Genomic DNA, 24,831 nt, shown 5'->3' with positions numbered 1-24,831 from the left:
AATACGCCGAACAAGAGACGGGTCGCGTCTTTTTAAAACCTGGAGTTTCCGCAAAGCTCCACAAGAACGAAACTTACTGACACACTTCAAAACATTGTCGGCACGAAATACGTGCACTGCTAGACAGAACTGGATTCTGTAAATTATAATAATATTGTCTAGGGTTGAACGTCTTAACACCACGATATAATTATGCGGCATGCCGTAGTGCAGTGCTCCGATATTTTTGACCATCTGTTGTTGTTTGCTGGGCACTGACATCGCGCAGTAGGGGGGGGGGGGGGGCATTTACCATTTCACACCTATCAAAATGCGACCGCCGTAGCCTGGGTCGAACTCAAGACCATCTGGTCAGCAGCCTAGCACCATAAGCACTACACAGGCCGGACTACAGTCTAAGAGGATTAATCATTAAGAAAGGCAGGTAAGGCTCAACAGTGCGTTACGGTGGGCGCAAAACGACTTTTAGTACGCGCATGGCCATACCAAATCGAGTGTTCGCTCATTTGCGCAAGCTATTGCTCTGCCAGATCACAGGCAGCGCCTCCCGCTAAGCAACATGGCGGAGCCCACGAGAAGCTCGTTAATACGAGGCTCGATGTAGGAACGAATGTGGAGATATAAGGTGGATGGGGGTGCCTTGCGAAACTTTTCACGACCAGAGGTTCTGTGATGTGAGTCTTAACATCAGCAACCTGGGCACTCATCTCAGCCTAATCTCGTCAACTACACACGAAAAAAAAATCTGGAATGCTCATCTAAATCGTGCATATATGGCAGCCGTGGTCTGGACAGAGTTCACGAACACATGTGATTATGCCGACGCGTCAGCGCAACGTATGATTATAGAATATCCGCAATATAATGAATAACGCGCTCAATTGAATGATATATCGAACCGTACAAAAACAAGGATTCTACGTTTGTGTTATTTCACGAGAGAACCGCCTCGACAGATGACCACTTACAATAGGCAAAGTGCTTCGACTGTGACCATGTCCTGAAAATCAACGGCGCGCAATGGACCCTCTTCGTAATTTTTAAGGGGCACAAATAAATTGAAATGTCTACAGCTCTTACTCATCTTGCCGTAGCGTTGAGACAACGACCGCATCTCTTAGTCAAGAAGTAAGTGCATAAAAAAAGGCAGCATATCCACGGGGTGAATGATGGAGAGTGGGGCGAGGCATCCATCCGTCCATTCGTTCTTACTTCCGTGCGTCCATGCGTCCGTCTGTGTTAACGTCCGTGCGTGCGTCCGTTCTAGCGTCCGCACGTCCATTCGTGCGTCCATCCCTGCGTTCGTCCATGCATCCGCCCCGGTGTTCATCCATGCGTCCATCTGTCCGTGCAGAAATCCATGCGTCCATCCATGCATCTGTCTGTGTGTCGGTTCGTCCATCTAGTCAACACTCCAAGCACAACCATCTCGCATCTTTTCGTCATATATTCCGAATTTAGAAGCACCGCCAACCAGTGGACATCCAAGGACTAAACAAGAGGTGGCACACGCACATTTTCTTACGGCTTGCGCTTCGTGTCTACTTCCCACCTTTAACCACATCGAGTTCATGGTGTATACTAGTTCATTGTATTCATGGCACAGCGGCCCAACGCTCGCTAATTCTTTCTAAAATCAAGATGGTTACGCCCAGCGAGTATAACGAAGCAACCCCTTCTTGTCAGATAGTGCTCAATGTACATGCCAAGGGCTGCTGATGGGGAATGAGAGACAGGAGAATTCGGCTTTTAGTTAACGCGCACGCTGTGAATTTTTTATTGTTCAACAACACAAAGGAGAAACTCCCACCTGCACCACCTTGCAGGTCAAAGCGTAAGACATGTTACGCAATACTACGAGGGACGAACTGGTGCCGTATTAAGGAGCTTCGTCCCTAAAATTCGCAATGTGATCACGCTGTATGAACAACTAAGACTATGCCCATAAACTGTTATGCGTCATACGCCATATATTGTATATACGTATGTAAATGGAGCCTGGAGTTGCTTTATTTTAATTTAATTTGTTTTCTTATCTTTGTCTCTACCTTGTATATTACTATCATGATGTTGAAACAGCCAGCTTTAATCAGCCTTTCAACATTTTATTTTGTTTTTATATAGAAAGAAAAAATAATCAATAAAAGCTCAGTATCATCCACCTATATGAACGGCTCATACTAATGATAACAATTTATCATTACGGCATACACGCTCGACAAAATGGGACTCCACAGACATGCGCGCGCACCGATAACATTGTGCTTTGCTACAGAGTATTACGCAGCTGCAGTGCTCTTGAGCACAAGCGGAGAGAACACTAAGCTTACTATTTAAAACCCCCGAGCCACTTGAACTAATTGCGTAAACGTAGGCATTCTAGATGTGCGACTGCGTTTCCTTTTTTTTCTATAAATTATTCAGCGTGAACATGGCAAGCTGATAGCGAAGCTATGCAAAAATTTTCTGTCAGGAATGGCACCCCATTCATGTTTGATGCTTGTACTGCAAGCGTGTTGTATACAAATGGAGGAGAAAGAGGAATTGCTTTGGTAGCACACCCTTCTTCACAGTTTTTTTTTTTTACGCTTTATCCCCTCCATTTTGTTTCTGTCTCCTTTTAGTGTTTACTTATGTTGAAATAAACACCCATAATTTTATTGATTATTCGTTATAATAATGACAGCACTTGGGACAACAGTATCGTTAGAAGGCAGAATATAACAAACTATTTCCATAGAGTACTTTATGCAAAGTAAAGCAGGACACCAATAGCAGTAAGTGCAGCTCATGCAAAGGGGAATATCCTGAGTATCGAGAATTTCCTCGGAAGACACTGTGGCCCAGAATGCTGAGGCTGCAGCTGCCATGGTCGTCGTTATGCAGAAGCATATGAACAAAATTTTTCTTTACCTTTTTTTTTATTTCTACCTCTCTCGTTTCAGACGAATATCTCTGCCACTAGAAAAAAAAAAAGACGTCCCAGGAACAGCATGCGAGCGTTACAAAAGGACGGAGATCGTAGAGAAAAAGATAACCCGAAACGACCGGATACGGAAAGTAGCTCTTTCCGGAAACGGCGGAAGGCCCGAGAAACGCAAACGGATGTTAGCATGGCACGACTCCAAAGCCACCTTCGGGGAACCGTTGTCAAATTGTCTCCAAAAGAACCTATTCGTCGTGTTTCTCTTGTGCCATCAGATTCTATTCACCTAGTTAACAAAGAAAAACTGCAAGTTACCAAGTATTTACCGTCGTAGTGCCACAAACGCGACGGTGGCTTCTCTGGCAGATCACCAGATTTGTTTTCTATTGCTGTGTTTAGAAAAAACTTATTTACAGTATGTACAGAACACAAAGGCTTCATAACATTCCAGTAACAGGGCACATACACTCTGACTCATCTATGTATCACGACCACCATCACTACGTTGCAGTGAAGACATTTGTTCTAATATACCCAACAATGTAGGAGTGATTAGAAATGAAATTGCAGACGAAATATTTAGCCACTCCCACACGCGAAAAAAAAAGACATCTACTTGACACCAGTGCCCTCTGCTTTCTCAGAAACCAAGAACCTTCTTTCCGAACAGCGCCACAACCTTTGCCAAGACGCTTAGTTTGGTGAACATGCATAGTCTCCACTCTTATATCAAATAGACCTGTGTTCCCGATTTCCACCAAATCAAAAGATAAATGGACCATTCATCTCACTCATCTACTGTCTGCGATTAGGTGTTGCATAAACACCTCACTATTTTGTGCCGCATCAAAAGAAGGACGTACCCGCACTGTGACCACTGTGATCATCCCAATGCGTCAGCGGAGCGTATTATTACAGAATGTCCGAAGTAGGATGAAGAACGCGTTCACTTGATCGATTGATTGAACCGGCTCCACTGACGACCACATACAATTGGCAAAGTGCTTCAACCGTGAGCAAATTTTCATAATCAAAGGCGCGCAGTGAGCGTTCTTCGTGATTCTTTATATGGCAAAAACTGAATCAACTGTCTTCAGTTCTTATTGATCTTTGTCGTAGCGTTGAGCCATTGATGAGCATAACTCATAGTCAAGATGTAAGCGCATATAAAATTATTCTCTCCGACTCCATCTGGGAAGTGACCACACTGTATGAACTTGGACTATGCCCACGGAATGTGCTCATGCGTTATACGGCCTACATGGTATATATGCACATTTGGCTTCTGTTTGTTCTTCCTCCTTATATTCTATTATTTCGCTTGTCTTTGTATAAACATTGATTAGTACTTCCATAATATTTTTATAGCCGGCACTTACGTAGCCTACCATCCCATGTTTTTTTTTCTTTTTATATATAAATAACAAGATAATGCCACGTGGCGTTTACGCGAACAATGTGGGGTGAGGGGAAGCTCAAGCCAACGGCAAAATGGGACAACAGTACTCAGATCAAGACCACTTGGGAAGACGTGCGTAGAAGAAAAAAAATATCTGTGAGAATTAGTAAATCAGTCTGGAACCCCAGTTTGCTGGCTGCTTTTGTGAGAGAACGCAGCCAAATATGGAATAGGAGCACCGCTGCTCTCTGTTGCATTTGGTGAAGAGATACAGTGATACGACTTGAGTACTTTCCGAACAAGCGTTTCTATGTAGTTGTTGTTGCTGTTTTTGTCACTTTTCTTCTTGTTCTTGTTGAGACTTGACAACTGATTTATTCCTAAAGCTGTTCCCGCAATGCGAAGTGATCTCATTCACCTCATTCTATTTTCCTATCTTGCGTGAAACGATGAGGCATTTAAAAGGTGTCAAATCGGCAATGGCTTTTGCTTACTGTCTGTTTGCACACACGTCATATTAGCTCACTGGTTACGGCACTCTGCTGCTTAAGCTGAGGTCATGAATTCGAGTCTCTGCCCTGGCAGCCGCATTGTATGAAGGGCGACTGCAAGAATGCTAAGTTACGAATAATGTGGCCAAGTTACACAAGAAAACGTGGTCATGTTAATGACGACGTCCTACGGTTTCTCTAATAATGTGATCACTAGTTCTTGCCCAGTTATCTTTTCGTATAACCCGAGGCATTGAACGTACACCGCCACTGGTCAACCATTGCGGAAGTCAACAAAATGTAGACAAACCGGCGTCACGATTGTAGCTAACGTTCTCAAATGCGTACCAAAGCAAACAAAATACGCACAAAATATACGTACAGCATGCCTACAAACAATTCTACAAAAAACGTGCATTCGCCTAAGACGATTTAAAGGTGAACGCTACCCGCTGCCGCTATTTTATCGTAGTCATCGTTATTATTATTATTATTATTATTAATTTAGAAGTCACGTGAGTAAATTGCATATTTGTTCCTGCTGTGGCTGATGCTGATGATGATGATGGTGGCTAATCATAGCTCAGCCCTTTGTAACAGGTTGGAAACCTTAAAGAAATTACACTATACACAATTGACGTGGTGTGACACCAGCATAATATTCAAACTTAAAGCAAAATTAAATGTGTTAGCGTGACTTCATATCCGAGATGGCGAAAGAGTATATAAGGTGTTTTTCCTTAGTGATTTGAAGCACTGCATGATGTATCTGAGTGGTAGAACAATTCATAGCCCGCAAAATACATGCGTTAGGTTATGACGCCAGCATATTTTTTTTTACTTTTAATAAACTCACAAAGCTTGCATGAGTTGCAGTGCGGCAAGGCAGCGTTTTTTTTTTTTTTTACCATGTCGGCGTTCTATTGAGGACGTTAGGGCTTTCAACTTCATATATCACTTCTCTGATGAGGGTGACACGAAAGCCTTTCAACTCAAGTTTTGAATTCTCAAGTTTTGCTTAAGTTACGCCCTATATGTACACAATTTTAGGAGATCTAAAACAATTTCTTGGCAAGACGATCGCACAATAAAGCTTCCATATGTCAATATTAGCTCCCACTTTCGCGCTTCGCTAGAAGACGACCAAACTGTCAAACCGAAAAGCAAAGCCACTACGGGTATAAAAGTTCATTCAGCCCAAAATTTCACATGCGTCCCAGGTTGTATAGCATAATCCTTTCAAGACAAGTAACAAGAATTACGCGAAGCAAACAATATCTGTGCAACTTCTCCTTCTTAAACGTATTCTTTTTTCTTTTTCTACATCGCGTCTACCGAAAGCCGTGTCATCAAGGGCGAAAGTTCATCCAATTACGAAGCGCTGGTGAGATTTATTTCTTCTTTGGCAATATCGCACGCATCTTTTGCAAAATCCACCGGTGATCCGCATTCGGCCCACCTCACTCCACCTCGAAGCTCGGGACTTCGACGGGGCGTCTTTTCAGGTGACGGCTTAGTTATCGCGTTCATGGCGCTCTCATCGGATAATTTTCAGCGTTCGTTTGCTTAGCAACCTGCCCCACTAGGGAGGGGCTGCCCTGTCAAGGCGTGCGCAAGACAGCTCGTACGCATGAAGATGAAAAAGAAACGTGGATGAAAAGCACGAACGCCACCCGCGAGGACAAAGACCACGTCACTCAAACCTTTTCAAAGTACAGAAAAGTGTCTGGTAACGATACTTGCTGCTCGAAAAAAATCAGAAAAACAAAATAACGCGATCGGTTTGCATTAGAGAACACGTTTCTTCAAGCAGATTTTTCCAGAGAGAAACGGGTATAGCATGCCGTATGCACAACCTGGGGCATGACCTGACGATGGCTGTGAGGCAGCTGTCACAGGGGTGTGCTGTCTGCACACCCGGAAGTTTCCATGGCACAAGAGTAGTTGGCTGTTCAACGAAAGTTTGAAAGAAGCTTTAAGGGAAATTTAGTGGTAAATGGTGTCACCGGTATTGTTACGACTCGCACCGCCGCCGACATGTACTGTTGCGTGGTATGCCAAGGTTGTTTGGTAGCGCGTTTCTCAGCTCGCGGCTGCTTCTGCGCAGAGCTGATAGACGAGCGAACAAGACGACGGTGAGTTAAAGCAAGACTTATGTACAGCATAGAAATAGAGGCGTTACACATTCGGCACTGGGGCCGACAGCTTAGGACTCGAAGAGCCGAGATGTCCTCGGACGCTCTAACGCTGTCGTCTTCTCTCTAACGCATAGGTCGGCTGCCTGGCGACGCGCCGCTTGGCTTTTTAGATGCGGAGCATCTTATACTCGCGCCTTGTAGTGCGCCGTCCGCGCCGTCCGCGCCATCCGCACCGCTTCTCGAACATTCGACAGCTGACGCGCGCGCATGCGCCGTCGCGCCGTCGCCCACTCTTCCACCATCTGTGCATCCCTTCCTCCTCTACACACCGCGCGCGCTTCACTCCTCCACCATCTGTGCACCCTTCCTCCTCTACACACCGCGTTCGACATCTACAATTCTCCTGATTCTCCAGTGGACGCGCATGTGGCGTCGCGCTTCGAGAACATTCAACAGCTGACAGTGCGTGCGCCGTCGTGCTGTATATATACTCAAGGTCGGCGCTCGCTCGCTCAGTTGCCGCTCGTCGGTTGGTTTGTACGGCGCGTCGACGTCCAAGGTCGCGGTGAAATGAATTCCAACGAATCCACAAACACAATGATCGACGTCCCTTCGACCAGCGCCGCCCTTTCGCATACGTGTGTACGTGTTCACTCATTTAACACCCCCTCCTACAACCACGTTAACCAATTTAGCCATCGACCCAAGTAAGTCGCAATTTAACACCCCATTTCACAACCACGTTAACCAATTTAGCCATCGACCCAAGTAAGTCGCACTTTAACACCCCGTTAACCAATTATATGGTCCGCATCCTCCTCAGTGTTCCCCCGAGGGAAGCTGCGGGCAATTTTTTTTTATATGCCCCAGGTGAGCACTTACGTCAACAACGTCCAATCAGAACCACCGCTGGCCGTGATGTCAGAATCCTCCAGTCAGAAACTGCCACTGGGTTGCACCCAATGACGAGTGATGTTGGCACGGATTGCGTAAGACTCGCCAGACTGGATTGCACCGATTGCATCAACGGGTTGCTATCGGGCCCGTCGGTTGAGGGAGCTCGCCATGCGTTGCGTAAAACACACCAGCGCTGCCTGCATATTCACCGCCTTTCGTCTTTTCAGTTAATTGTGTCCGAGTTTCCATCATTAGGTTTTTTCACTTCTCGCTTACATCGTGCCCTGCATTTGTTTCCTCTTTCCGCAACAGCAGTGACGCATTATGCACTTCCAAGTGGAAGTTATCAGCATGGCAAATCCCTACTGCCTTTCTGCGTGTGATTTGTATACGCATACGAAATAATTGGAATACTAATTCATTGGGTACATAGCCGCGATATACAATTTGCTGATATTTGCAAACCTACGTATTATTCGTATAAGAGTATCAACTAAAACGGCTGTTATTTTAGTGGCACGTAACTGCTTTGGGACGCAAGGCCTGTATGATACCTTTGTTAGAATCACATTACAGTGTGCATCGAGCAATAATTTGCGCAGGTAAAAAAACAATAAAATTAAGTGCGGTGCTTGAATACGAAAATGCTACAAGGCCATGTAAGTGGTACCGCAAGAAAGCACTGCAAAAATTAACTATTGATATGTTCCACACCAACGTTCATTAACTTACTCCTTCACGAAAGTGTTCTTATGTATGAGAGGATTTCCATAAAAGCGGCTCCCTGGTTACTGGGATGCATTGCGTCATCGAAAAACGGTGAGCTACTGCCGAGTAGGTACCGACTAAATCTGTCAAGTCACAGACAGTTTATGTGAGAGTACCCATTTCGGTGTAGTTAAACCTCCACATTTCGTGTCTGCACATATCCTTGGTAAGACGATTCCGCATGTTGCCGCACCTTCGCACTGCTCTGTTCTATTTGTATTACTGTGGAGAAATTGAGGTCCATTTTACCTTGGATACTCCATATAGATAATTTGTGCAGCGAAAAAAAATTTAATGAATGGTACTCAGAATGAACAGTCTGCCAGAAAAAAAACAAATAATATAACAGCATAGTGAGACCAGTTGAAGTAACATGCCAATATGTCGTTTCCTTGCAGCAGTTTACACTGCCATAAAACATTCACACGCACACCTTTCTATTTCTACTCACATCACATGCACTAACACATGATTCTATATATCTAAACCCCTAGCTGTATATTGCAAGCGCTTATCCAGACTAAAAAGTCCACTAAGAAATCTCCACTAAGGAGTCTCCACTAAGAAGTCTGTGAGAGAGATGTTCGCCTTATTTTAAATGCATCTCTAATGAAATTTCGTTAATGTGAGAAGCCATCTTTTCAAGCTGCCTAGTTTCTTCTTTAATTATTCTCTTTTATTTGCGTACTTTATGCACTCCAAAATATTAGGACAGACATTTTCGTTTTCATGTCCACAGTGGCATTCCGGTGAGTCGGATTGATGTATTTTGAACAGGAACCTCTTTGTCCACGCTACTGTGAGTCGAAGTCTGTGGCTTACCCTCTCTAAGTGTCGTGGGAGATCTGTGTCGCTATTGCGAATTTTCTGTGCCGGTAAACTTCATAAACTAATAATTTATTTGACCTTCGCACTCTTTACCAAGCTTAGCGGTTGCGAGCAGTGGTGGAAATCGTCGGTAGTCATGGGGGTCGGACTCCCCCCGATTTTAGGGTTGTTGGGACACCCTTGGAAGTGTCCCCTTTCCCTTCTCCTTGAAATTTATCTTTCAAAACTAATATAGCCTGATTACCATGCTTTTGGAATGCATATCTCGGTCTACTAGCTGATCGCTACTCGTTCGGTGCAGATCGTACCGTATTCGACATTTTAAAACTTTCCTTCATTATTTTACGGTGACTCTGCTGAATACCCCAATCTCTACAAGACATATGCTGTTCATCGGTTCGCGAGGATACTTAATAGCACAGTCAGATTACATGAGTTTGGAAACCATGATTTTCTTTTATTGTTTGAAATCACAATTTGAGATTTCGTACTGTTGAAAGAAACCTGTTATATAAACAAAGAAATGACCACCACAGCAACATCTGTGTCCCCCCCCCCCAATCATGATTTTTCTGCATTTTTCTTGTTGTGAGCCTGACAATATGGCTGATATAACCTAAATGCGCAGCGACCACCACGGTAAGAAAGAGTAAATGCAGTGTCTCATTCTCGTCAATGACACAGGTGCACTTATTAGAAAATGGCGCAGCTGGAATTGATGACTGTGCGCCTGCGCATTGCTGTGCGTTCATATCAAGAGTTACTCCTCGAAACAAATTATGAAATTACATTGACATAATTCCATCTTCGCCTGTGCGACATTAACGGGGACAAGTGCCGTCTCATAGACAAGGCAAAGAGTCTCGCCGTTAGAGCGCGCCTTTGAGGCGGTTGTCGCTGAATCCGCGAATCTCCATTCCCTAAGTGACGCTCCTTTGACCCCACCGTAACCTTTGTTCGACCCGAATTTCCCCCGGGTCAGGCTGTCCACGCGTAGATTGTTCCGGCGGCTACATATACGCCCCAGCCGCAGCAAAAGAACGCCCCTTTCCGGCGAATGGGAAACGGCCCGTAAAGGAAGAAACCTGAGAAGAAGCAAATCGAAGGCGTTTCATTCACAAAAGTCGGAGGAAATTATGCAGAAGAGGGGTTGAAGGGCGTTTCTCGAGCCTGCGAACAACAACCGTTACGGGTGCGCGCGCCGCGTCGCAATCGTCTTGCGCGTTTTCTTCGGCGCACTGGCTGAAAGCATCGTGCGTTAATTAGGAACCTTCTCTGATTAAAAAGCGAAAGTAAAGGTGGAGGTCGAGAAGGGCAACTTCGAGAGTCGCAGGTGTTGTCTTGTAGCGGCAAAAACGAGCAAACTTATGCGTGCCTCGCGGAGAGAACAAATGCTGAGGTTCAAAGAATATGGAAAATTAGAGATGGCTTCTTGTATTTTTCTTACCTTTTTTACAAAAAAATCACCGGGGATGTAGGCTCAAAAGAGGGAAACGCGTCTGCCGCGTAACACCGGGGCTTAGTTCCGTCTCGCACGGCACCCGTTTCTTGATTACACTTTCACGCTTTTATAAAGAGCGTAATGGTAAAACCCAAGGTGGCGCAGATTGAGAAAAGAAAAGGCCAGCCGTGTAAGGCGAGGAACCGGAAAGCCCACGAGGCAACCTGCGCTGAAGACGGCCGCGCTAGATTACCCCGCCTGAATTTGTGTCCTCGGGAAAGTAGTGGTTAGCGTGCTCGGTTGTTTTGCATCGCGGTGCCAAATGACTTCGCCGTTAAGGCGTCCCTGAAAGGACAATGCGTGTGGATGTCATAAGCTTTTGAGGTAACGTCTTCCATTTTTTTTTTTAAAACAAGAAAGTTTGAGAAAGCGCACTCAGGGATTATGTATGTTTTACTCGCGGAACGGAGGGCTTACGAGCCTCTCGGTTATTTGCGACGTTGGTGCAGGAAAATTGAAATGAGCAAATGGAAATGGAAGAGCTAATGGGGCCTGACGTCTCTCGCGGCCGTCTGCGTATTTTATTTTTTCTAATTTGATATGTAGTTTATGTATTGCAGTTTTTATCTTTTTTTAAATAGAGAACTACTTCGAAATTTTACCTACCAGCGGGGTAATGGCGATTTGGTCAGGAAACGGAGCTGCTACAGAAAGGAACTCACGTGTTAATGTTTGGTCACGCAACAACCCGTCATAGCGACTGAATACGCGCAAACCATCTTAACTTGTATTTTGAAAAAAATTTGGGTCACTGTACACGCATTCAAGTTTGCAAGCGCTTTTTCGGGAGTTCTTCAGAAATGGTATGCAACGGGCTTGAACGAAAATGTTTGTAATCGGCAATTATAAGCTTCACCATCGAGTGACTCAAGTACATTGTAGGTCGTGCGCAGTAGTCTTAAGCGTGTTGTGTGTTTATTGCCAAGGTAAACTGAAACTTTAGCTTAGTTTCGTAACGATCTTTTAATGTTGCGTGCACTATGACGCCAAGCCAATTATCGGTCAGTCGCTATGGTGAAAGTAAATGTTCATTCCAGTTATTTTGCGCTAAATCAGAGCAGCTAAAGCTAATAATTGTTGGGTTTTAACGTCCGAAAACTGTGATATGTACATAAGTGACACCGTGGTGCAGTTCTCCAGAAACTCAGACTACCTGGGGTTCTATAACGTGCACCTAAATCTAAGCACACGGTCCTGAAGTATTTGGGCTCGATCGAAAATGCGGCCGCCACGGCCGGCATTCAATCCCGTGACCTGAAGGTCAGCAGCCGAGTACCTTGGTCACTAACCCAATATGGAAAGTTGCAGTGATAGCCTGAATTCTGCTTATATATGAAGCTACAAATCTATTCTGGAGCTTCAAAGCTACGTGCTACGAAGCGGCTGACAATTTCTCCTCACATTAACTTTTGTTGATTATACAGGATTTCGCAAGACTGATTTCACTGGTACGAGTTAACTTCAATGCGGCCAAATACTGGAACATGCACTAGAAGCAACGTGTTCCTTCGAAACATAACTTGGACTTTCTGACTCATAAAAAGATGCCTTACGGCATCTTTCAGAATGTCGGTTATGCAAGCTGTATGACTGTGGTAGCAGTTGATTTGCTGAGAAAGCCGCCACCATGCTCGTGCTGTAGCAACATATATAACTTATGTACCTTTCAGCATAAATAAATATTTATTCTAATACGACTTATCTGCAGGGATGAAAAATCATTGAACAGAAGCTGTCTCTGGAGCCTACGTTTCGACAAGCTGACCACTATTCCCCTGGGTCGACACTGAGGAAAACAGTAAAACCAGCTGCTGTCTTGAAGAAGGTCAGGGCAGTTGTCTCTAACAGGACCACTTGGGCTCATAAATCAGCAAAAATTTAGAGCTCCCTCAGATCCACCCATGAAACATACCTTGCCTTCAGATGTCATACTCGTACTCAGACTCATTGATGTTTTGCTCAACAGGACTCACTCGCACTCAAACTTCGGTAGTCGCAATTTTTTAAACCTTCCACAGCAGCATGCCCCGCATTTATACCATGGTGTTGGTGTATAAAACTACTGACATTATCGTTATCTGTATGAGATTGTTTTCTTTGTTTATGTAATCGCACCGCAATAAAAGCTTGTTCAGCGATAAAAGTACCAGCCATTGTTGCAAAAATGTAAGATCCCCATTAAGTAAGCCATCTTCTTTGGCAACTGAAGTTGTAGAAGAGCCAGCTTCATGTACCCGGCTCCCTTAAAAATATATATATGCCTTGGTGACAAACACACGCATTCGTTTATTATGCCATAATGGCAAGTTCAAACACTAAACAAGCGTAAACAAATGAATCTTGCCGACGGGGGACTTCAGATCATCGGACTTTCTCCGCAGAAGGCGTCCCTGGGCGTTTGCTTCCGCTCGAATTCCTGCACTGAGTTGACGGGGACAGATTCATTCGATGAGCGAGTATATGCAACTCCTGATTTGTCTAAGAAATATACTCGCATCGTCGCCCTCAATTCGACGTCCTGACAAACACAACGTTTTCCGGAAGGCTAAGTGAAAAAAAAAACAAGAAGAAAGAAGAAGTTTGAAACAGTCCCACCGACAATAGCGGGAACCATGTTTGCGCTCGAAACTGGGGCTCGCGTTCGTTGAGGTGCGTACCGGCTATTGTGTATCCCAGAAACTTTGGGAAACAGCGAGTCACCTATTTTAGCGTTCGCGCGACGCGAACAAGCAGGACAGAAAAGTAGAGTGTCGGGAAAATGGCATTCAGTGAGAGAAAGAAAACTTGCATCGACAAAGGACATCGCTCGGATTCGCTCAGGCAGAAGAGCATTTGCGAGCAGTGTGAAGAGTGGGGAGAAAACAAGGGGACCCGGGCTAGTGGTGCCCTGTGTCATCACATGGTGCTTCTATGAGAATTCTACGATGCACTATTTCGAAAGGAATCGCAGTTGTGTGTGTGTGTGACAATGACCGGGTTCAAGGAGGCTTCATGTGCCTCGAATGGAGACCACGTATTCTACGTTGTTTAGGAAGGCGCCATATGCGCTGTCATTGAACACCCCAAGGAGAAATCAGTGGCCGATACCAGGTTCGCATAATAGATACCAGCTCGGCATAGTTGGCGACACTGAACACACCGAAACAGAATTCTCGGTGCTAACAATATTCGCAAAAGGTTATTGTGGCTAGCAAAAACAAAAACCAAAAAACTACGTTGTGCCCAGTTCAGGAGTATGGGAATATATAGTGAAATTAAGTACTGAATCGAATGCGAATCCATCAGCGATGACCTGAATTGAACACGAATAAAAATCCAATATTGTTCTGAAATTTTTTTGTATATTAAGCGAACCATTTTCAAAGCAGCCTTACAATGTTAATGTAATTGTTTTCTAAACAACCCGAGAATTGCACAATATTTAGAAGAAATGGTTACAAACTTTAACGAGGGATCATTGCGATTACTTTTGAGCAATAAACAATAATACCCGAATAATGTAAGCTGAAGCAGGCTTGCATAAATGTACAATTAGAACTTTAGCAGTATCTTTTTAACTGCTCGTACAAGTGCAGCCGTTAATACCGTATTGAAGGCGGAACTTTGCCAAATGTTTTTATATTAAACTTCTTTATGTGTATTAAAAACAATTTTGCCACGCATGTGACAATTGACGCCATCTAAAAAAAGCCTCACTTCTATACTGCAACGTCATCCAGACTCCTTATTTTCTTTTCATGATATCACTCCATTACATTGTAACAGCTGCCTTCCGCAAAACGCATCCGAATGGCTAAGAACATCTTAGAATTTTCCGATGAGATTACGTGCTCAACACAAACAGTAGTAAGTTCTGAGCTTACGCGACCGCAGGCGATAACACTGCGATATCTGTTGATACGTGTATAAAAGCCGATGGGTACGACCGCTTCCTAGTTTATCAACGGTCGACGCTCTCTTCGCCGCTCTCGATGCACAATAAGTATATATTGAAGTGTGGCATTGGGTTTCTCGGGAATAGGTTCACCGAAATCAAAGTTTCCTCTTAAACGCCAACTGTTGTGTTCTTTAACGTCACCACCACGTGACAATATTCAAAAGTCAACATCATTATGGATGTCGTGGTGACACCACGAAGATGGAGCATTCATGACTGAGTCGCCTCGTCGACTTCTGTGTTATAAGCAATACCCCCTTTATCCTGTGATAAATATGGCGTTGATAGTCCCGCAAAGTCGGCGGCCGCATGCATCTTGGAGTTTCGCTGGTTTGAACCAGAAACCTTACACATCTCCGTTCTTACGTTTCTTTCGTTTACGTTTTTGTATGAGCTTTTTTGGCAATCCTTTTATGCTCGCGCTTCGTCTGGCGACCGCATGTACACTTTTCCGATGATTTCAGAAATGCTCATTTAATGGCTCACCACCACTGGAGTGTTTTTTTTTTTTTACCAGGCTTGGCCACAACTGTGGCCACCCGTTTCAAGAGGCACAGCCACTTATCATCATCGTCGTTATCATCATTGGCTTTCCGGTGATTTCAAGAATGCTCACTAGAGGACACGCGGTCACTCAAGGCATCGACTTCCAGGTGATTTCAAGAAAGCTCACTAGATAGCGTGCCATGGCTGAAGGCGACGCACACCAGTTTCGGCACGTGCATTTCCTATCTCTTTGCCGGGAGCTCACGCAGTGAACACTCCTCGTTACCGCACGGCCGAATGAACACATAAAAAGCCAAGGAAGTAGCGTGGTCGGCTCGCAATGCAACAGCTGCTCGGACTCGCCACCAAGACCATGTGGTGACCACCCGGAATATATTACAACGTTATCACGGCTATGTAACAATAAAAGATGCGTACGGAGCATTCGCGAGTTACCCAATCATCTCTGAGCAAGCTTCTCTAATATCATTAACTTTGTGGATGTAGTAGTAATTTTTGTTCACAGTGCAGCTGCTTGAGTCGGGCGTATAGTCTGTTGAACGTGAGAAAGAATCCTCGGGCAGGTAGGTGCCATAGAAATTTAGCGACTCCCACTACGGAATTCAGAAAGTGCAAGCATTAAACGAACGTGAACACGTGAAATACCAAAATATAAAAAATAAAGATAAAAGAGGAGACAAAACAATAGAAATATCTAAAAAAGAAAAAATACAGAAATACAAGGAATAAAGATAAAAAAATACACAGAAAAGGACACAAAGAAGAGATAAAAAGTACAGAGCAAGACAAAGAAAGAAAATAGAGAAAGAGAACTATGCATATAAACTAAAAGTAATGAAAGAAATCTGGCATATCCACGATGTGAATGATGATAACTTGGTGACGTAGAGGGATTTTGGTGTTGCAGTAAATCAACCAGGACCTTGACCACTCACGCATATGAATAGATGCCCAGTGGTGTACAGTTTTATACAATGTTTATTGGTAATAACTAGCATGTTGTGTTGAGTCGTGAATTTCGTTTTGTCTTCATTATTACTGCTTTTTGGTATCAGATCTAGCCTGATGTTGGCAAAGACGTGGTCTTGGCAAGTTCTGCTGATTGTCGGTTGTTTGCAGTCATTCGAAATGCATTGTACATAAAGTATATCGAGGCATAATTTACTGCACAAGCTAGTCGTTCTCCGTGATCTTCATCGTCATCATCTTCATCTCCACCAACATCTTCGTCATTTTCAGGGCGTATAGTGGGCACCTTGCATTGCATGTGCTCCGCCGTGATGACAGAAATAATATGTGTGGTCTGGAACATGCTTGTTCGTCATCGTCATGGGCGCATTGTCATGGCGTATATGGGTACCTTGCATGTGCTGTGTCGTGACGGCACAAAGAGAATGTGTCATCTGGAACGCGATTGTTCTTCATAGTCATCAGCATCATCGTCAGATGTGGCTACGGCGCACAGCGCCAACGCCACCTACGGACATGTCTCGACCTTAACGAGTTTCACCCATGAAATTCAGCCATCCCCAATTAATGGACACTGATGAAGCAGCTAAACTGGTGGTGAACTGTGGGATTTAATGAATTTTGAATGAAGGAGGTACAACAAAATGAGTATTAGTGGGGATGACGTTTCATGAAGTGGATGACTGAAGTGAGAAGGGCAGTACTAGTCGTAGTTGTTGTGAGTTGTGGGTGTGGTAAGTATTGGGAGTAGTCGGTGGATGGATACGCATCCGTAGTGAGGCTAGCCCACTTTCTGTGGGTAAATCGTCCTACGATGGTCCCCGGACATGAAAGCGTTGAGCTAGTACAGCTTCGGCGTTATAAAATAAATAGAAACGTGGAAAGCCGTCCAACTCCGCTATTCCTTCAGCCTTGGCATCCCTACGGTGAATCCACCAGATTTTTTTTCTTGTCATCGGTGCTTGTTCGTAAAAAAAAAAAACGCCAGGCCTGCTCGAAACGCGCAGCACAGTCACAGCGAAAGCTGGAAAGAGTGGCCTTTCAGAGCCTTTTCTAAACACTCTTTGGGTAACTGCTGCAGGCACACTTGCTTATTGCCCACTACGGCATGAATAATAAGAATTTCAGGGCTGTACAGGCCGGCTTTCGCTATGCTATATTTCGTATTCTTCTTCGTCATTCACTTAACTATTGGGAAAAAGTTTGTGCCAATTGTTTATGTAGTGGCTGACGACGATGAGGAATTATGTTTCAAATGGATATGTGCCACGCTTAATAGGTGAACAAAAACAACCTATTGTAAAGGGTTGGAGCATTGGACGACCCACTCGTTACGCTATTGCGATTGCGTGACGAGGGCTTGTTCTTTCGCTGTTTTAAAGCGCTTTACAAATCATAACGCGATTGATTTCTTGACATCCAGTCTGCCTTAGGCAAGTTAGCACCGGCGTGGCTTAATGGTGGAATAGTCAGCTGGCACGGCGGACCCGGGATCGAGCTTCACTGTGTAATTAATACTCAAATTTTTTTTTCTAATTTTGTGCGATGTGGTTGAGGACTCCGTCGGCGGCAGACATCTACGGCGCTGTGCGATACCCGAGTTGTGATCTCATAACAGCTTTCGCTGTCAAAATGTGCGAAAGATATCTTGTATTTTTCGAAACTTCTTCACACCTCAAATAGAATAGAACGCTATTTTTATTTGATAATCAAAATTCTTGATGGTATCACCTCAACAAAGGCGATGTGCCAAAACACTTATGTAGCTTGAGTTCGGCGCACGTGTAGTAGTAAAAAGTGACTAGGGGCCCAGCACTACGATGTGCTTCACAGTCCTCTAATGACTTTGTCCATCCTTCCTCTGTTCTTTTTTTTTCCTGCCCGCGCGTAGGGTAACAAACCAGCACGAACAACATGTTCAAGCTCCCTGCTCTTCATTATTCCCTCTCTTTGACCTGCATATCGCCCGAGTTTTTTTTTAATACATTAGAGCCCGATGCAGAGTATGATCGAGGATTCGGAAATGGCAAAGAACTCGTGGATCAAGGAACAAAGGGGAAACGGTTCTGATCTATGACGTTAGGGCCGGAAAAGGGAGCGGCCAGAGAATGATGAAGAACAATGGCTTCCTTCTTGAGAAGATTAGGCAAAGCGTAACCGTTGCAGTACGAGAAGATTGAGAGAATAAAAGAAAATTGGAAGAGAACTGCCGCGGAGACGAAGCAATCTACATAAATTGCGCGAACGAAAGAAAGACAACATCGACGACGCGCTCTAGTTCGTTTCGATGGTTCCTCTACTTTTGGGAAGAAAAAATACGTCCTCGGCCACGCTGTTGCAGTTACAGCCCTGCGTGCCACGGGAGCATTCAACCCTCGGAAACGTCCGAGGCACGCTCCCCGCGCCCTGACATCAATTGTACTCTCGCTTCTCTCTGTCGCTCTTTTTTTTTGTTTATCTATTTCGCCGCCATGGCAACTCTGATATTACAGAAACGCGTGTTTCTTTTTCTTTTTTGCGTGTTTTGTGACAAAAGCGCTTCCGTTCGTGAAAGCGACTGAAGCTACAGCCTTTAACAAGACGAGATACAAGCTTGATTTAGTGAGTGCCGGATGATAGAGAAGTCCTCGTGCACTAATGCACGCGTATGAAGAGCAACGACAGTGCACGTGTTTATAGCAAAGCGGGCGATCCAGTTTATATGGCAAATATAGCAGGGCAGACGATTCCAACACTTGTGTGTTGGTACACTTCACCTCAGTTAGGAAAACCACTCAAAGGCCACAGAAGAACCTAATATAGAGCCTAGAATGAAGGGGTTCTTGCGTCTGCTTCCTTTCACTGTTTGACTTGGCGAATTCCTCGGTTCGACTGCCCTGGGTCGTTCCACAGAACTTAAAGTACAACTTTCAGGCTTCAGTCGCGTTTTCGAGAACCGCGCTATACAATACCCGGAAGGTGCATTGCTGTTCACGATGGAATCCGCGAGCTGCCACCGAATGCTGTTTGCTTCCTCTTCGAGAGGCGTAACTGGTGCGTGTGCCTGTATAGGTACAGTATACGTTTCTCGCAAACGGCATGAGCAGTCTCGAGTAATCGAAGCAACAACAACCACCTCTGAAGCATCGGAGGGACTGTGATTGAACAATCCGCGTGGTCCGTTTTCGGGAAGACTAGCCCCAGAAGCACTTACATGCGAATGGCGGTAGCTCTCTCAAATTGGGAAAAAACAAAGAAGAAACCTAGCGAAAAGAGAACTACTCTGTTGCGGGATCTAGCCTACTTATACATTATGCATTCACGCCATTGTCACGAACCGATCCCGATTGTGCCCGCCATGCACACCAGGCAAGAACAAATAAAAGAAAATAAACGAAAACCCATCGCATTAAACCAGAAATAACGTGCGGGAAAAACGGGGATCAGGAAACAACGGGCAGTGTGCTAAGACACCGGCTGCGAGGGCTAGGTCACGTCGTAAATTTGTGGCTGGTGGTGGAAGCGGTAAAGTGATAACGCTGTACGTCCTGAAGAAAAAAAGTGAAATAACGTAGCCCAAACGCCAGTAAAAAAACCCATACATATGCAAGCGCAGAACCAAAAGCTATTCCTATAGAACAGTTGTACTGTCTGTGATTTTGCGTGCGCTGGAGCGTTAGTGCATCAACAGACCACAGCTACGAAGAAGTTCTCAGCGATAAGTGAAGCGCAGCTGCGATAAGTAACGCTGGACACGCAGTTGCGAACGTTCCTGACTCCGTACTGCGAAATAATAATAAAAAAGAGATTGTAGGCAAGGGCTTCGTGTTTTGTGGTAATCCAAGCCCATCCGAATGTGTTCTGTGGCAAGATTAGCAGGAAACGAAAGGATGGGAGCAGTAAGGGAGTACGTCTTAAATGAAACAACGTAAGGCTGCCACAGATGTTTTACGTACACTTGGCACTAATAAAATTTCAGTAATTAAGCTACATTTTGGTGCAATTATTAATGTAAGAACTATTTTAGTGGGCTGGTAGCTTGGTGTGATGTAATCAATGAATCACTTGATGCACGTGATCCCAAGAAAGCTGCTCATTGCTTTCCCTACTACTCAATGCCAAATTATGGCATGCGCTTCCTTTATGGCATAAAAATACTGATCAATTCACAACAACTCGAATTGAATCAGAGTTGCCAGCAAGATCATCACGTTGGTCAGCGTTTCTTTTCGCTTCAGTAAAAGCGAGGGTATGGTAGACAAGATATACGAACATCTTCTGACCCTCTGGCGTCTGTCGTGTCTGTGTTCAGCCGGATTCAGGTTCCAGGCCTTCGATAAAACCTCACCTGGCTTGGATGCCCTGACAAAGCGCCAGAGCGCTTAAACCAGGAAAGCGCCAGTGCTCACACTTCAGCCTATCCTGACGCTTTCCTACACATTTCAGAGCAACACAAGTAGTCTGGTTCAGTAGCCTTACAAAGAGCATCTCGGACGAAGCGTCCACGCCTGTGTTCTAGGAGCATATTACTGTGGAGCAATTATTGCCAACAAGTGTCTATGGTTTGAAAACTACTGCCGGACAAGATACGCTGGTCTTCTCAAATGTGGGTAGAGGAATACACACAAATAAAGGTACTGCTAATCGGAAAACAATGTTTCAGTTTCCTACCCTATGCAAAGAGGAAAGAGAGGAAGTAAAAGGCGATTGATATAGCGGAAAGAAAAAAATCACAGCATATCCACGAGGTGAATGATGAAGAGCGGGGCGAAGCAGACGGACGGACGCATAGACAGACGTACGGACAGACGCACCGACGGACGCACCGACGCAAGAACGGACGGGCGCAAGGACGGGCGGACGCACGGAAGCACAGACCAACTGATGGACGCTTCACCCCACTCATCATCATTCACTCCGTGAACATGCTGTGGCACCATTTTTATTGACATGCAATGCTATGCAACTGGCTACTGCGACGACTACGACAACACCACACATACGATCCACTGCGGCAGGAGCTTCGCCCCTAAATAGTTTTTGGGAAAAAACTGACGAGATGAAGAAATATAGTCGATCTAACGAGGCTGCTGGCTCTTTACGTTATGCTTGACGGCGGCACTATTTGGCAAGTTTGTCATTAGTATTCAGTGAACACATCCATCCAATGTATGATGAAGCTATGAAAATCAATAATCTTGGTAATCAGATGCTCGCGCATTAAGTCCAACCCCAGTACAGCACGCATCATCGTCTTCCTCGGTAGCGTTTCATACATGGCGCGCTCCTGTGCGGAGTCCTCGTCCTGCGTGCTGGTTACGGCGACGTTCTAAGCAGAAACCCTAAGCCTATGAACTATGCTCTTATAAATGTAGCGCGAAAAAGGCACGGACTAACGCGAAAATAACGTGCAAGCCAAAATACAAACGGACAAGTTCCCCATCTCTGTCGTGCTCGAAAGTCAGACTCGAAGCCTCTCGAGCGAAGCGCCAGCATGTATGCTTGGCACCCTTGACAACATAGTAAAAACAAAATTTTCCATATACGACGCACTCGGTACCTCGAAAAAGCATCGATGCCCAAGAAAGTGCAAATTCTGTGAGTGTAGAACAGTATGGTGAGACGCGTCTGTCGCGAAGTTGTTGGCGTTGTTTCATCTTCTTGTGTCTGGTCGCAAACGCTCCACAGGAAAAGAAATGAGTTACTGCAGACGTCGACAATATCGCAAAGAAAGAAAGCGCGATAGCAAGACAAGAAGCTCTGCAATGTTTGTATTAGGTATTCTTTCGCGCTAAGAAAGCACCGTGAAATAGGAGTTTCACCAGGACAGTTTCTTTTTTTCTTCGGAAAGAGATTTGAAGCTGTTACACAAAAGGCCATGCCCAAATAAACATAAGTTTGAAATTTGTGAGCAGTGAGGCGTAGTAAACAAATGCAATAGCTATGCCCTGGAGTTGTTTCGCGAGTACATAAAGTCTTCAGTGCACAAATATGAGGCATCTGGTTCTATTGTGGGTTAGAGCACTCTAGGTGTACTCGGGATGATTCCAAGGAAGCAGTGATAGATGCACGAAAACTGTAGTACACTAAGAGCCGCAAACATGTCAGACAATACCCACACTGCTTTTTTTTTTTAGGTGCAGTGTAATTCATGTCGTTTCAGGCGGGACGCGTTCCTTCTTCGATTTCAGTTTTCTTTTTTTTTTACGGGCCAAAAAATCTTTCTGAATTTTCCGTGCCGTTTCGCAGAACACCCGCCGCTGACGATACGGCCGCCGACTCTGTGCATGTCAACTATACTTCGGCACGTTGTGCTGCGATGGCACATAGGCATCCGCTGCTTTCTTTTATTGCCCCGGTAAACAAGTCAGGGGCGACTCTTTGTATTCGCTACTCTGTCTCGTCTGCAGAAGCACGTCTCTGTGGCCCGGAGCGCACTCTGGCGTTCGGGTTTCGACGCGGTAACCGTACTGTAGCATGGCTTTGAAGTAAAACAGAATCGGGCGAAGTGACGCGAAAATGTAATATACAGCGGCGGTGGCACCACCGAGATGCACCGGAGGCCTCTTTTGTTGTCAGCGAGATGAAAGAAAGAAACGAGGTGACTTGCTTTTTTTATTATTCTTTTCTCCTCAAATAAAGTATGTTCCCGCGAGATGTTTTAACGGCGCCTCTTTCAGGGTTGAGTTACGCTTTTTAGCCACGTATGCTTTCAAACGTACTCTAACTATCGTTGTCATACACAACATCATTGGGAAGGAAGATCCAGTGGATGCACATTGCGCTTCCGCGGCTTCTTGAAGCAGGGACCTCTAGCGAGACGGAAGCAGTGGTTGCTTGTAACCATATAGTTTCTGCACTCTGTCGCAATACGCCTAAGCTTTGCGCGATATACCTTTTGCACTTTAACATGGTTATTACTCAACGCTGAAAAATCGCAAGTTAAGTTGACGCTCTCAAGTCGTTAGTCGTGTGCAGTAAGACATAAATGGAGAAGATTCTTTCTTGATTAAATAAGACGTATAACCATGCTCTGCTTTGTTTTCGGTAGTCTGAGGAAACGTAAGTGACAATGATGCCTCTCGATGCCTCGCAGTTTCAGAGGAAACGGTAATTTCACTAGTCCCTGATTATGGCTGTAGACTCTCCGATGGTTGTCCGAATGTTTACTGATTCGCGCATGCAATGAAATACGTGCAAAGGCTTTTCAACGAACTATTTTTTGGTGTACCAATTAAGGGACTTTTCTTAAGCTCCAAGTACAAACACAAGACAGATCTATGATCAAGTAATTGACCGTAGCAACTGCGTAAGTGGCGTGTCAATATAAAGAAAAAACATTCAAAATAATAATAATATCTTACCAACAGAAAGTGTAATAAAAGGATCTTTATAAAGAGGATGAAGAGGATGAACAGGATGACACGATGAGTGGTTTAATCAGGATATTATGGTTACTATAGAAGAAGCGCATTCATTTAATGTGACACGCACCTTCACTCAAACACATGATAGATAGATAGATAGATAGATAGATAGATAGATAGATAGATAGATAGATAGATAGATAGATAGATAGATAGATAGATAAATAGATAGATAGATAGATAGATAGATAGATAGATAGATAGATAGATAGATAGATAGATAGATAGATAGATAGATAGATAGATAGATAGATAGATAGATAGATAGATAGATAGATAGATAGATAGATAGATAGATAGATAGATAGATAGATAGATAGATAGATAGATAGATAGATAGATAGATAGATAGATAGATAGATAGATAGATAGATATGCGAATGGTCGTTATGGATTGGCGTATACATTCACTTACTGGCTCTGACGTGGACACTCCGGCTCACCACGGTACCGAGTGTGTTGGAGGCACGGCACCGGTACCGTGCAGAGTGCACGTCCTGGCGATATTCGTCTCCGCGGAAAGGGAAAAACTCCAGCGTCCCGTCTAGCCTGATACGGCGCAGTCCCGGCAGCGGCTCAAGAGGCGAGCCGGTTTCATTGGTCCACGTCACCGATGGCCGAGGCTGGCCGGAAGCCGAGCACGAGACAAGCGTGCCCGTGGAGTTTGAGAAGAGCGTCTGCACGGGAGGCTCGTGCAGAAAAGCAGGAGGGGCGGCACTTGTCGAAATTGGCGGAGGAAGATCTCCCTGGGCAGCTGCATACCGAGAAAAACCAATTATTACAGTGTACGCAGTTGCTTTGGGAAGTGAATGTTGTGCGCACATATTAACAGAAGGGCATTAAAGGCAGATGATAGAGATATAGGGCGCCCGTCACACCATTAATGCAATCACGAATGTGCAAATGTAATGCAGTGCTGCCAATTGCCAGCATCGAAACTAGTTACGTCTCAAGCGGTACGTGCTGCAGCTAAGCTCCTCATTCGTGTTTGCCACTGACACGCTGTGCCATCTAGTGGCGTTCCCGTGAAGTCCGTGGGTGGTGCATTATAGAAAGACGTCCAG

General features: G+C 44.7%; 1 protein-coding gene across 1 annotated transcript in view; it reads right to left on the bottom strand.

Moving 5' to 3' along the window:
* Positions 1-24,831, bottom strand: part of LOC119169670 (cell adhesion molecule Dscam1) — a 233,612-nt gene that overhangs the window by 106,474 nt on the left and 102,307 nt on the right. Inside the window, exon 3 of the mRNA XM_075885653.1 lies at positions 24,183-24,521. Within this exon, the coding sequence (XP_075741768.1) occupies positions 24,183-24,521 (339 nt within the window). The remainder of the gene's footprint in view (positions 1-24,182; positions 24,522-24,831) is intronic.

The sequence above is a fragment of the Rhipicephalus microplus genome, chromosome 2, assembly GCF_043290135.1.
Source record: "Rhipicephalus microplus isolate Deutch F79 chromosome 2, USDA_Rmic, whole genome shotgun sequence".
Lineage (NCBI taxonomy): Eukaryota > Metazoa > Arthropoda > Arachnida > Ixodida > Ixodidae > Rhipicephalus > Rhipicephalus microplus.
The sequence above is the reverse complement of the archived record's forward strand: the minus strand, read 5'-3'. Positions and strand labels throughout refer to the sequence as shown.